Raw genomic sequence first — 13,769 nt, forward strand, 5'->3', positions numbered from 1 at the left:
CTGGGCATCAACGTGTCAGAGTACATGAGCATGCTGATGGAAGACGGCCATCATCAAGACGATGAGGAGACCAAAAAGCAGTTCTCGCGCTTCATCAAGAACAGCGTGACCGCAGATTCGATAGAGATGTACAAAAAAGCTCACGCCTCCATTCGTGAGAACCTGGTCCATGAAAAGAAGCCATCCAAGGAGGTCAAGAAGAAGAGGTGGAACCGTGCCAAGCTATCTCTGGCCCAAAGGAAAGATCGTGTCGCCCAGAAAAAAGCCGGCAGAAAAGGTAATGTTGTGACTCATTCAATTGCAGGTAAATTGTACCCGTTTTTAAACTTAATGTTTTTTCTTTTTAGCCAAGATGGCAGAGGGTGACGCGAAGAAAGCCGGAGCGGGCGCCAAGAAGGATGAATGTGCCAAGAAACCTCGCCGGCCACACATAAGCCGCAACCCCAGGTTGGCCCGGGGAATCGAACGCTACTCGCGTTCGGCCATGTATGGTCGCCGTGCGCTGTACAAGAGGAAGACTAAGCTCACAGAGACAAAGGTGGAGATCAAGCTGAAGGTCAAAGTAAAGCCCAAGACTACAGTCATCAAAACTGTTGGTGGAGACAAGAATGGAGGTTCTCGTGTTGTCAAGCTGCGAAAGATGCCCCGTCACTACCCCACAGGGGACGTCCCCCGCAAGCTGAAGAGCCACGGCAAGAAACCGTTCTGCCAGCACAGGAGGATACTGCGCAAAAGCGTCACGCCCGGCACTGTGCTTATCCTGCTCAAAGGACGCCACCGTGGGAAGCGCGTTGTTTTCCTGAAGCAGTTGTCAAGTGGTCTCCTGCTAGTCACTGGCCCCCTCGCCTTGAACAGAGTGCCCCTACGTAGGGCCCACCAAAAGTTTGTCATTGCCACCAGCACCAAAGTGGACATCACCACGATGAAGCTCCCCAAAACCCTCAACGATGTCTACTTCAAGAAGAAGAAGAGGCTGAGGAGACCTCGCCACCAAGAGGGGGAGATCTTTGACACGGAGAAGAAGTACCAGGTGACTGAGCAGAGGCAGGAGGACCAGAGAGCGGTGGACTCCCAGCTCCTGCAGCTCATCAAGAAAGTTCCGCAGATGAAAGGTTACCTGCGTGGGAGCTTCTTCCTGACTAATGATGTATATCCCCACAAGCTCCGGACTTCAGCTTGCCAGCCTGAGGAAAGCTGATGAATGGTTCCACCTCCCTCCCAACTATCACAGGAGAGTACTCCTCCAAAAGCCAATCCTTAACGCCTCAAGAGAGAACATTGGCGTAATTCCACAGCCCCCAATTTACCCTCTCTCAACCTCACGCCAGTGAATTCGGAGTCTGTACATAACCTTAATATTCCGTGGCTTTTGGCGCCCCCACCACCCATCCAGTACACCCCTGACCCGAAGTCCACATCCGCTGCCCAACAACTTGCCAATGCAGAGGAAACACTTGCGGATATGGGCCCAACTGACTTGTATATTTTCACCGATGGTTCCACCCTCAACGGTATGGAGAATGGAGGATCCGCAGTGGTCATCTTTAAAGGCAACACACTAATCCACTACCGACTGGGGTAGTGTGAGGAGGGTGACGAGGACAGTAGAGAAATTTCCTTTTATGCCATTTTCCTTCCTAGTAGGGAGATAGGCAGCCATGGCCCCCAGCCAAAATGGAATGATCCTGAACCCCCATTTTCATAAATACTGGCAGAAAAGAGTTCGCACTTGGTTCAACCAGCCAGCGAGGAAACTCCGAAGGCTAAAGGCTCGCCAGACTAAGGCTCGTCGCATTGCTCCGCGACCCGTCGCCGGAACACTGAGGCCACAGGTCAGATGTCCGACCATCAGATACCACACTAGGGTCCGTGCTGGACGTGGTTTCACACTGGAGGAACTCAAGCCTGCTGGCATCCACAAAAAGGCCGCCCGCACCATCGGGATCGCAGTGGACCCCCGTCGTCGCAACAGGTCCACAGAGTCTCTTCAGGCAAATGTGCAGAGGCTGAAGGAGTACCGATCCAAACTGATCCTCTTCCCCAGGAAAGCATCTGCCCCTAAGAAGGGAGACAGCACTGAGGAGGACCTGAAGATGGCCTCTCAGCTCAAAGGAAAAGTGATGCCCATTAAAACTGCACAACAAGGAGAGGGCCCGAGTCATCACAGAAGCTGAAAAGAACTTCAAGGCTTTTGCCAGCTTGCGCATGGCCCATGCTCACGCCTGTCTCTTTGGTATCCGTGCCAAGAGAGCTAAAGAGGCTGCTGAGCGGGATCTTGATAAGAAAAAGTAAAAGTTGCTACTCCAAAACTTTGCAAAATAAAGTGTTCAAAATAATCGGGACTTCACTTCCCTCCATTCAGGACATTGGCCAGAAGCGCTGCCTATCCCAAGCTAAGAACATTATCAGGAACCCCTCTCACCCCCATCATGGACTGTTCACTCTGCTAGTCTCTGGGAAGAGGTACTGCAGTGTGCGGTGCAGGACCACCAGGTTCCGCAATAGTCTTGCATCCCCCACAGTACCAGGCCAAAGTGACCCGTACCGCTTCAAGAAGAGGACAGAGCTTTTTATTGCTGCTGAGGGCATCCATACAGGACAGTTCATTTTTCATCATTCACTTTTCGACTTCCGCCTCAGCAGGCAGATAATATGGCCCCAAACAAGAAAGGTGAAAAGAAAAAAGGCCGTTCAGCCATCAACGAGGTGGTGACCAGGGAGTACACCATCAACATCCACAAACGTATCCATGGCATGGGTTTTAAGAAAAGGGCTCCCCGCGCCATCAAAGAAATCCGCAAGTTTGCCGTGAAGGAGATGGGTACCCCTGATGTCCGAATCGACACTCGTCTTAACAAGGCCGTGTGGAGCAAGGGGATCAGGAGCGTTCCTTACCGACTACGCGTCCGCCTGTCGAGAAAATGTAACGAGGACGAGGATTCCCCCAACAAACTGTACACGCTGGTCACATACGTGCCGGTCACGACATGCAAAGGTCTGCAGACCGTCAACGTTGATGAGAACTAAACGTGTGTGAGACCCGTAAACATCAATAAAAAGTTAATGACCTTTGTTTTCTCTCTTGTAAAGGCTCAGCTGAATATCGGCAACGTCCTACCCGTTGGCACTATGCCCGAGGGTACCATCGTCTGCTGCCTGGAGGAAGGCTTCCCAGGGGTGAGGTATGATACGTGACTGTTTCATCACCCCAAGTTAGCAGTTAGAGATTGCGAGAAAAATCTGCAAAAAGAAGCGCAGCGCATTAGATCTATAACACACAACGTGGTTTAGCTAACAAATTGATCAACTCCTACCATTGGTCGATAGGTTCGCTGATAACCAATCAGCGGAGCTTTTGTTAGGATTATTGGCTTTCTCAAACATGGCGCTCCTTCCGTTCTTTTCAAACGGTGAAATGAGTGTTTGAAAAAGTAAATATGTAAATACTAAGAAAAGAAGACGAGGCTTTTGTCTCAAGATTGATAGAGGAATAAAGAATAAATTTAAGTGGTCATGGCTGGAGAAGACTGCACAGTAAACGTTAAAATCGGCGCAAAGATCGAGGAAGTTACAGAAACTTTGAACCATTTCATCGCAAAGTGTGATGTTCCAGGGAAAGCAAAGTGTCTATACTGTGTCGATCTGATCAATTATGGTACGCGAGGTTGTGTGGCACTGATCGATCATGCTAAAATGAACAAGCACAAAGCAAAAATAGCTTGCCGGCGATCAAATTATGCACTCGGATCCGTATTTAAAATCGGCAGTGAAACTAACAGTAACACCACCGGTTCAACATTATTGGCCGTTCCAAATCCTTCCACTTAAAATACGAGCAGCAGTCAACCACTGGTTCCCCTGTGTGAAGGATAATCCCAATCTGAGGTATTTATAAATCTATTAATGAAATGATTTTATCTTTTGTGTTTATACAATATTTAGAACAGGATTAACAAAATTTGACATGTATTTTCTTTAAGCATGTTCAGTTTGTGCATTCTATTTTCAAAATCATGATAAATGGTTATTAATGACTATATATTTTTGATTAGTAGCTAAATACAAGGTCCATCTTACTCATCAAAACACAACAATGGTGATGGTTGTAACATTGTAATCCCCCAATTGTTTTAAACATCTTAAAACTGAAAAAAATACATGGTTTCTGTTGTTGTTGGATTTAATTCATTCTAGTGCAATTTTCACATAGCAAATAAGATAAATGCTGTTGGCTTCAGGGGGGACTGCGGCCCCTGGACCCTGGCTATTACAGCTGAAAATGAAAATCTGTATTCTGATCCCTGATTAATGCATGCGACAAAATGAGTTTGTATTCTGTTATTGTCTGAAACTCATGACAAGAAGTTTGCGGACAAGTGACACCAGGGACAAGGAAAACTTTTTGTCTAAAATAACTGCTGCTCGTAGCTTCATTTATGAAGTATGATTGTGTAAGCCTCGTATTCATTATTAGTATAATATGTTTAGCAGCGTTTTTATGTATCGTTTGATTTTTGTAGGAGAAACTGTGAAGGCCTTCCAGGAGCGCTTGGTAGAGGAAAGGATGACTTGTCTGGAGGAACGAAAGCGGCAGCGTAAAGGAGACTGGAGTAAATTTTTCTACCTCCAGAAAGCGGAAGAACAGCGGATCGATGAGGAACGGCTCAAGAGACGTAATCATTTGCAAATTACGGAAATTTACAAATACTAATTGTGATGTTATTGGATGTCTACCATTGTTTATAATTTACTCAAATCATTGCAGTTTACCACTTTTGGAAGGAATTACTTGTCAATCTTTTTAATTTTTTTTTTATTTTTATGAGGAGCGCGAGGAAGAGCGAGTGTACCAGGAGTGCTTGCGCAAACTTGAAGAGCATGAATGGAAGCAACGCGCTGGCCAGAAGGAAATCAAAGACCGGGAGAGGCCCAGAAGATAAAACCAAGGTTTTATATTGACTTTTCTCCATGATCTAGTTTAGGGCCTCACACAAATATCTGTTTTATAAAAAGGACTGGGCTAGAAAGTGGAGGGTGGATGGCATAAGCGTACCGAAGGAGAATCGGACTGGCGCCGTTCTGCGCCGGACATCGGTTGTGGGAGTCTGAGCTTGTCTAAGGTTTGTTTTGTCCCCAGGGAATGGAGGAAAGAGGGTCGTGATGAAGATAAGGAGGAAAATGACACACCTCGGCATGGCGAGGGTCCGAGGTCGTCGTCTCATTGAAAGACGGATGAGGTTACTGTCCTCTGCATTACATTCCCCTGAATCTGGTTGAAAATCGACTTTCAGACCATGATGAGGCAAAGTAAGCGTCTTTTCTAATGGTTTGTGTAGAGACCGCTGCTTCCATTTCATGGCACAGCCTTTCACCACTCTCTGAATATGCAGACTTTTCCTGAGACTGATAGAAGAAAATCCTGAGGAGTCGAGTACAGCTTTTACATGTTGGAATCGCTCGACGTGAATTAACATCTCCCGCCTCCGAATTTGCAGCTCCTTCAAAAGTTCCTCAATCTGTTCCTTCAGCTCTTTCCTGTACTGAAAGATGTCATTGAATTACATTGGTTCGTCTTTTCCAGTTGTCTGGAGCCAACCCTGCATCACATCATTCACTTTTCGCAATTGCGCGAGATGCTCCTAATCCTCCCTCCATCATCCTTCCATCCTTTTGAACAACGCTTGTCAAAAAGTGAACATGGACTCTGCTACCAAGATGGCCTTGGTTATCCCTGAGAAGTTCCAGCACATTCTTCGTGTTTTGAACACCAACACCGATGGTAGGAGAAAGATTGCCTTTGCGATTACTGCCATTAAGGGAGTGGGCAGACGCTACGCCCATGTGGTCCTGAGGAAGGCAGACATTGACCTCAACAAGAGGGCTGGTGAGCTGACTGAGGAAGAGGTGGAACGGGTGGTGACCATAATGCAGAATCCTTGTCAATACAAAATCCCAGACTGGTTTCTTAACAGGCAGAAGGATGTTAAGGATGGAAAATTTAGTCAGGTATTGGCTAACGGTCTGGACAAAAAGTTGAGGGAAGACTTGGAGAGGCTGAAGATCAGAGCTCATCGCGGACTCAGACACTTTTGGGGCCTGCGTGTGCGTGGACAGCACACAAAGACCACTGGTCGTCGTGGTCGCACTGTGGGAGTGTCATCGTTAATCCCGCAGATTCGATTGAGATGTTCAAAAAAGCTCACGCCTCCATTCGTGAGAACCTGGTCCATGAAAAGAAGCCATCCAAGGAGGTCAAGAAGAAGAGGTGGAACCGTGCCAAGCTATCTCTGGCCCAAAGGAAAGATCGTGTCGCCCAGAAAAAAGCCAGCAGAAAAGGTAATGTTGTGACTCATTCAATTGCAGGTAAATTGTACCCGTTTTTAAACTTAATGTTTTTTCTTTTTAGCCAAGATGGCAGAGGGTGACGTGAAGAAAGACCCGAAGAAAGCCGTAGCGGGTGCCAAGAAGGATGAAGGTGCCAAGAAACCTCGCCGGCCACACATAAGCCGCAACCCCAGGTTGGCCCGGGGAATCGAACGCTACTCGCGTTCGGCCATGTATGGTCGCCCTGCGCTGTACAAGAGGAAGACTAAGCTCACAGAGACAAAGGCGGAGATCAAGCTGAAGGTCAAAGTGTGAGCGCCAAAACTGTTGGTGGAGACAAGAATGGAGGTTCTCGTGTTGTCAAGCTGCGAAAGATGCCCCGTTACTACCCCACAGAGGATGTCCCCCGCAAGCTGAAGAGCCACGGCAAGAAAACGTTCTGCCAGCACAGGAGAAAACTGTGCAAAAGCATCACGCCCGGCACTGTGCTTGTCCTGCTCAAAGGACGCCACCGTGGGAAGCGCGTTGTTTTGCTGAAGCAGTAGTCAAGTCACTGGCCCCCTCGCCTTGAACAGAGTGCCCCTACGTAGGGCCCACCAAAAGTTTGTCATTGCCACCAGCACCAAAGTGGACATCACCACGATGAAGCTCCCCAAAACACTCAACGATGTCTACTTCAAGAAGAGGCTGAGGAGACCTCGCCACCAAGAGGGGGAGATCTTTGACACGGAGAAGTACCAGGTGACTGAGCAGAGGAAGGAGGACCAGAGAGCGGTGGACTTCCAGCTCCTGCAGCTCATCAAGAAAGTTCCTCAGATGAAAGGTTACCTGCGTGGGAGCTTTTTCCTGACTAATGGTGTATATCCCCACAAGCTGGTTTTCTAAGCTTTCAATAAAAAGGTTCATCAATAATGTTTTATTTCTATTTTCTCATATATGTTAAAGGATGATGTTGGTTAAAATTCAGACCAAAGAAAAATATGTTGAATTGATTGTAAACGTTAAAGAATTTGTTCCCCCAATACCAGCTGTAATTAATGCACGCGACAAAATGAGTTTGTATTCTGTTGGTGTCTGAAACTCATGACAAGTAGTTAGCGGACAAGTTGCCTGCCCCATTTTTCTCAACTTGAAACACAGTAGTACTAATTGCAAAAAAAAAAACCGTTGTTGCAAAGTATTAAGGATTGATAATCAGAATAAATAGAATAACAACACTTTAACATTAAGTTGAAGCATGTTATTTGGTGCAGGCTTTTGATTGGCTGCCGAGTATGCAAATTGCTAAAGAACAAATTCCAAACCGAACGAAGATTTTGAAACCGGTATAAAGCAAAGGTTTTCTTGAAAAAGTTGTAAGCCACCCGGGCGTAGATGTTTTGCAAGTTGTACGCCCGACGTCAAAGATTCAAGCTCCGGGCCAACGTTGTTTCTGACGCTGGTTCTGTTCAAGAACGCTGTGTAGTTATTGCTCATGTTGAGACTTGACTGGTATCTAAAAAATTGGCAAGTTGGGGAGATGTTTCTGTGGACTGAACTACTTGTGTGGAACATTAAATAGTCTTTGCATCTTGTTATGCAAAAACCCGAGACTGATGCCAAATATTTGGACTATAATTAAATTAAATATTAATATTATTTAATATTTGTACTGTATTATCATTTGTTGACTGTGTCGAGCCGGAAAACATGGAAAGTATCCAGAAGGTCATGGCATGCAGCACCTCTCCACAGGATCAACTTTGATAAATAATCACCCTGGCTACTTTGGCAGCATCCCGGTGATCGTGGAAATGCCTGTGGCATGCATCACCACAGGATAAACAATTGTGAATTTTCCTACGGGGATGAATAAAGTATCCATCTATAAACTTCGATAAATATCACCCTGGCTACTTGGGCAAGGTTTGTGGTATGAGACATTACCATCTGAAGAGAAACACCACCTACTATATACCCTGGCTACTTTGGCAAGGTTGGTGGTATGAGACGATACCATCTGAAGAGAAACACCCCCTACTGCCCAACCATAAACTTGAACAAGCTGTGGACGTTGGTGAAAGAAGAGACTATTGTCAACTCCATCAAAACGCCAGATGGGTGAAACGCGGTTACTACAAAGCCCGTCATTGTCAATGCCAAGGTCTTCAGCCGACAGGCTGAGGAGAAGCTCAAGTCCATTGGGGGAGCTTGTGTTCTGATGGCGTAAATGGCTTCATCTGCGTTTAGGGGTAAAAAAAATAAACTAACTGTTTCTCTTGAGTCGCAGTCCCTGCACGTTTCCAAACTCTGGGAGGTGAGGTTTCTCTTTGGGTCGGAGGTCTGCACTGAAAAAAAAGCATATTTTTCAATATATTAAAGCAACAAAGTAAGGAAGAAATTCAGGTTACAGATACTAGTTTTAATATATATATATATATATATATATATATATATACACACACAGTGGAACCTTTCGAACGCTTCTCAGTTTGAACAAATCGGTACTTGACCACAAATTTCAAGATTCTTGCTTCGCTTTTCGTTCCAAAAAATCTTCGAACGCCGGTACGCTAGGGGTGACGCTGAGCGGCGTACAATTGTAGATTGCCCCCACTCCTCGTGAACTGTTGTCACGGCAACGTGCACTCCTTTTCTGTTTTCGTTTTTCAAAAGCGGTGAAGGGAGTGTTTTAACCCCTAATTATGTCTCGGAAGAAGGTTGGTGCAAGCAGCAAAGTTGCTACAGGTGAAAAAAGAGGAGCAATGCGTTTAATTATTGCATTTAAGAAAGAACTATTAGCAAAATATGAAGGTGTGCGAGTTTCCCTTCTTTCAGGAATACAGCATGGCTTCTGCCGACCGGTAAGAAATCCTATTCATAATTGTTTTCTTTATCCTTTAACCGCTCACCACTTGTTGTGGAGAACCGGGTGCGAAATGACATGTAAACGACCCGATTTTTTATTTTTACACGTTCATGTTAGCGTAATTTTTCGTACGGAAGATTACGCTAACGTGAACGTACGATTAGCCTGGGTTAGCTTTACGTTAAATATTCAAGATAAAATTTCAAGGTGTTGGAACGGATTAAAACAATTTTACATTACTTTTAATGGGAAAAAACTGCTTTGGTGATCGTACAAAGAAAGGGAACAGATTATGGTCATGAACCGAGATTCCACTGTATACAAATTAAAACAAATGATTTTTTTTTTTAACTGCTGCTAACACTTAATTTTGAAACCATTCACCTTAATGTTTTTATTGCAGGAAGAACTGGCCCAGTTTCAACTACAGTCTGAAAGAAAGGAGTTCAAAATGTGAATTTTGTTGTAACAAGACTATTTCGTGTACAAAAAAAAAACCATTGAAACTCTATTCCACAAATTCCAGCACGTTCTCAATGAAATTGTTAGGTATTAATTTGGGACAAAATTCTGATTTGCATTGGGGAAAGTTTCAAATACTCATGGACAGCATTCTGTCCCCCCTTGTCATAGTCCTATCAACCGTCTGTGGAAACAAAAGGACATGCAGGGGGTGCTGCATTGCTAATTTGGGAAATGCAATATTCATAGTTAACTAAACATTACTTATTGTATGTAAATGATATCAGAAATTTGATATGCGGAACTACCATTTTAAGTCTAATACCGTACAGATAATTATCTCAGAAAATGCTGCAATACTCATATCAGATATTGTTACGATGCACTTTTTAAAATTGCACCATAATAACTGAGGCTAGTCTCTAATGCACTACGTTGTAAATATTATAAAGTTCTTATTACGTGTTGACTCAGGAGTGCCATGTCTTGTTGCATACAATGTATCACTATGCTGTTATCAGTAACGATAAAGAAAATGAATGTTATTTCATTGTATAGTAAGTGGTAAGGCATTTTTGCGCCTTTCTCTTCTAACGAAGCCCATTGTGATACTTTCCCAAAGCAAAGCTCAACCAAGTTTGGGAAATACAGTCCCCTTTTAGCAAATGACCTGCTGTGGACGTGGTGGAGGAAGGGGTTGCACAAGAGCTCTGCTCCCATCTCTCCCTCAACGTCGCCACCTCCCACTCGTCATCGTCCTTGGACAACTCGGCATCCTGGGTGCCGATGGCCCGTAGGGGGACATGATGGGGATTGCGTCGCTGCTGACACTGCCTGTGGCGATGCTGTCTGGCAGGTAATGATCCTCGCAGATGTATTAGGTCTCCGACGAATCCTGCTTTTCCGTTTTCGACAGCCAGCCATACCTAAACGTCAAGTAGAGGGTCGTTGTAGACATTTTCATTTTTTCTCTCTCCCATTGTAATTACCCCAGAATTTGGTGTTTAAAACAAAATTACTTTTTTTTTTTAAATAGGTTATTAACAAAATGACCAATTTTGGAGTGCTATTTTTTTGGACAAATAAGCTTAACGAGTTAAAGGGTCCATTTTTGAGTGTGGCCTTGGAATACCAAAGGTATATTATGCACAGTGAACCCTCGCTATAACGTGGGTCACTTTTCATGATTTTGTTATTTCACTGATTTTCATTGTGCATTTTGTTCTACTGTACAGACGCTAAAAAAAAATATTCGGGATGTTGAAAAATTTCCGGACATTGCTGCAACTTAGATTTTGTATTGTGTGCACCATTTTCCGAGTAGAGGGCAATACCGTAGTGCTTATTTCCGCCGCAGCTGGCGTGTGGTGGCTCTGTGAGAGGTCACCCAGCATCCACCGTGTAGAAAACTGCTTCCTCTTCCTAGTTTGTGCGTAAACATTTTATATTAAATGTCTTGTCATTTTTTAAGCTGTTACAGCAAATAAATATTGGCTCATTACTAATAACCAGTATCGGCTCTGAGAAACCCATTTCGGTTGATCCTTACTATATACCATTCTTTTTATCCCAGTACTTTGGGGGGTTTTGGTATGTGCGTAGCCAGCCTTTTTTGGGGTGCTCAGGCACCCCCAAAATTGGCATTTTAAAAACACTCTTTTCTTCAAGAACAGGATAGGCCTAAATAAGATGGAAATCATTGATAAATCACCTTTAACGTTATTTAAATAATTGCTGTAAACAGTTTTATTTCATTATATTCTTTAAAGCCATGCCATTATTTATTTAGAGCTGGTGTGAAATGTGCTTATATTTCAAATGCCTGTATACTCAATAAAAAATAAATGTGAAGCACACTGTAAAGCGCTTGCTGAGGTTTTGACTTGAAAAATGCTATATAAACGCACATCATTTCATTTCGGTTTCTACCCCTCATAATACATTCAGTTCACTTGGTTATCCCAACCGCAGAACCCCTGGGATGTGTTGTACCTGTAAGATTAAGGTTTGTACTTTCGACGATCACGGACTCTTTTTGACGTAACCCCAACAACGGTTCACTGTGCAGTCTTGTTGAAATGTCAATAAAAATGTAGACAAAAATATTCAGCACCACCTCCTATGAAGTCTTTTGTAAACGATAACTAAGATGTTGACAGCACAATTCGAATTGGCTACAAGCTAAAGTTAGCAAGAGAAAAGAAATGGGGACGTTGAAAATGATTCAAACCGTTTCAAAAATATTCTCCCTGCGTTTGTTATGCGTTACGGTCACGTATGAATATACCTTGACCCGCGCCGGGTCCTTGGTTCGTATGTTACGCAGGCGATTCGGATATCCAAAAACAACACACTTGACCATATTTGAGCGCCCGAACTCGCCCAAGGTCAACTGAAGCGTTCGATGAAGGCAACGCTTAGTGTTCTACGTTTTCCTCTCCGCGCTCTTCTTTTTCGCTAACCGGAAAAAGCGTGTCATGGTGGCGGAAGAATAACAATAGAGAAGCATGTTTTTTTTCCCCTTAGTTTGTTTTTAATATGGCTCCCTCTACAGGAGTTGGTGTACATTGCTTAAAAATTGAGAACAGGAATCAGAGGTACGCTATATAACATGGTACCCAAAACAATCTCAGCCTCTTTGAAGGTCCCAATTAGCATGTAGTGTCTTTATCATCATTTATAACAACTAAGTGAACATTGTTTACAGGGGGATTAGGTGTGCCACTCAAGGATAAATCTGGCATTAATAAAAAACCTGTAGTGGGTTGTACATAATTGACCCACGGAACCATTGTTTAGTTAGCGAGTTCCTAGGGGGACTCTTAATTCGACCGGTTCTAGCGACTCCCGTGTTTGTTTTGTTATTGCAAGTTCACATGTCATTAAAGCAGCTCCCGTTGGCACTCCGCCTACGACTCCCGTCTCTGCTCGCTACAAACCTAAAGAGAAATTCACATGGATCAGGGACCCCTTCACCGTCAGGGTCATCAGAGCACCACCTGCTGTGGTGTGTTGGGCAACTACCAGTATATCCAGGCCGTTATGTCTGGTTTTTTTTTGTTTTTTCTTTTAAAGCAAGGATTTGCTCCCTCAAATGATAGTAAAGCTTTCTATAGTTTCCAGTGGCAGAATAAGGCCCCTGATCTGACTCCGATACAGAACCTTCATCATCTGGTCGATGTTGCTTCTCGGTGTAAAGTGCCAACCTGTCTTCAGAGATGAGCCAGACTTCAGGATTGACAGGCCTGTGGCATCTGACAATACTGATACTGGGGAGAATCTATCTTCTTCTGAAAAAATGAGCATTACATTACATTGGGTTTCTATTTGTTTGGGGTAGACATTATTCATTGTGTAAAAGGCTTTCAGGAGAAATGGGCAAAATTATTTACAATGTAGTGCGCAGAGACTGGCCCGAGTTATGATAATAGTGCAACGGGAGAGCAGTCCATCTTAACAATAGTGCAATGAATAAAAGTGCAATAACATCTAGCAGTAATGACAATTTCCAGAAAAGTTGTAAAATATATATTTCCAGACTTTGCGTCCTTGTTAAGAAAAAAACTGCCTTTGAACCCATTTGTCCTTGTTTAAAGGGACCTATAGCGGCTGACAGATGGTGGCAGGTAACAGAGGTAGTGGGCTGTGTGAAAAGAGTCTTTTCTAATGTTGCAAGAAATGTTCTCTGGACTGGGCAGAATGCTGGGACTGATTTTCTGGGCTCGGACAGATCTTAAATGACGCAGCCAGGGCTTTGGCTCAAATCAGATTGAACATCAGCTTCAGTGAGATCTGAAAATGTCAGTGCCTCCCATCCAAATTATGCTTCCCATGCAATTTTATTGGGCTTGAGAGGTTTTGCAAAGGGGAATAGGCAAAACCGCCCAAGGATTTTGGTGCCAAGCCCGTGGCTTCTTATTCAAAAAGACTTTAAATTGCAGTTGCCACCAAAGGTGCATCAACAAAATCCAGTATTGAGCAGAGGCTCTGAATACTTATTAACATGTGGTTTCTTGTTTTTCCCCCCCTCTTATGTCCTCTAATACATTTTTAAAAATCTCCCTAAAACAATTGATGTTGCGTGTTGAATCTATTCACCTTGGAACAAGGCTGTTACCAAGGTTGGGTAGGGTTA

At 44.1% G+C, this 13,769-nt stretch overlaps 3 protein-coding genes and 3 pseudogenes across 7 annotated transcripts; 5 read left to right on the top strand and 1 right to left on the bottom strand.

The window, feature by feature from the left end:
* The first annotated feature begins 24 nt into the window (after positions 1–24).
* Positions 25–1,203, top strand: LOC148369155 (large ribosomal subunit protein eL6-like). Its single transcript, XM_088331070.1, has 2 exons — positions 25–277; positions 348–1,203. The coding sequence occupies exons 1-2, from the start codon at positions 25–27 to the stop codon at positions 1,196–1,198; spliced, it is 1,104 nt and encodes a 367-aa protein (XP_088187196.1). The 3' UTR covers positions 1,199–1,203.
* Positions 228–12,101, bottom strand: LOC148369156 (uncharacterized). Of its 2 annotated transcripts, XM_088331079.1 has the most exons (4): positions 11,922–12,101; positions 10,305–10,560; positions 9,557–9,603; positions 228–8,651 (listed from the first exon to the last, which is right to left on the bottom strand). In XM_088331079.1, exons 1-3 carry the CDS (start codon positions 11,994–11,996, stop codon positions 9,593–9,595), a joined length of 342 nt encoding a protein of 113 aa, XP_088187205.1. In that variant the 5' UTR covers positions 11,997–12,101; the 3' UTR covers positions 228–8,651; positions 9,557–9,592. The 2 variants fall into 2 exon arrangements, with proteins under 2 accessions (XP_088187205.1, XP_088187204.1); XM_088331078.1 differs by lacking the exon at positions 9,557–9,603.
* LOC148369157 (large ribosomal subunit protein eL13 pseudogene) lies at positions 1,650–2,333 on the top strand (annotated as a pseudogene).
* On the top strand, positions 2,481–5,687 carry LOC148369158 (large ribosomal subunit protein eL31-like). Of its 3 annotated transcripts, none has more exons than XM_088331082.1 (6): positions 2,481–2,995; positions 3,091–3,177; positions 4,521–4,673; positions 4,827–4,947; positions 5,138–5,307; positions 5,391–5,687. In XM_088331082.1, exons 1-4 carry the CDS (start codon positions 2,653–2,655, stop codon positions 4,871–4,873), a joined length of 630 nt encoding a protein of 209 aa, XP_088187208.1. In that variant the 5' UTR covers positions 2,481–2,652; the 3' UTR covers positions 4,874–4,947; positions 5,138–5,307; positions 5,391–5,687. The 3 variants fall into 3 exon arrangements, with proteins under 3 accessions (XP_088187208.1, XP_088187209.1, XP_088187211.1); XM_088331083.1 differs by having other exon boundaries at positions 4,830–4,947; positions 5,391–5,686; XM_088331085.1 differs by lacking the exons at positions 4,827–4,947; positions 5,138–5,307; positions 5,391–5,687 and having other exon boundaries at positions 3,091–3,182; positions 4,521–4,668.
* Positions 5,698–6,184, top strand: LOC148369159 (small ribosomal subunit protein uS13 pseudogene; annotated as a pseudogene).
* On the top strand, positions 6,038–7,914 carry LOC148369160 (large ribosomal subunit protein eL6-like; annotated as a pseudogene). The gene is made up of 2 exons (XR_015849974.1): positions 6,038–6,336; positions 6,407–7,914. The product of XR_015849974.1 is annotated as a large ribosomal subunit protein eL6-like (transcript).
* Positions 12,102–13,769: the final 1,668 nt, after the last annotated feature.

The sequence above is a fragment of the Urocampus carinirostris genome, chromosome 3 (assembly GCF_059441175.1).
Source record: "Urocampus carinirostris isolate Australia breed hairy pipefish chromosome 3, RoL_Ucar_1.0, whole genome shotgun sequence".
In the NCBI taxonomy this organism is placed as follows: domain Eukaryota; kingdom Metazoa; phylum Chordata; class Actinopteri; order Syngnathiformes; family Syngnathidae; genus Urocampus; species Urocampus carinirostris.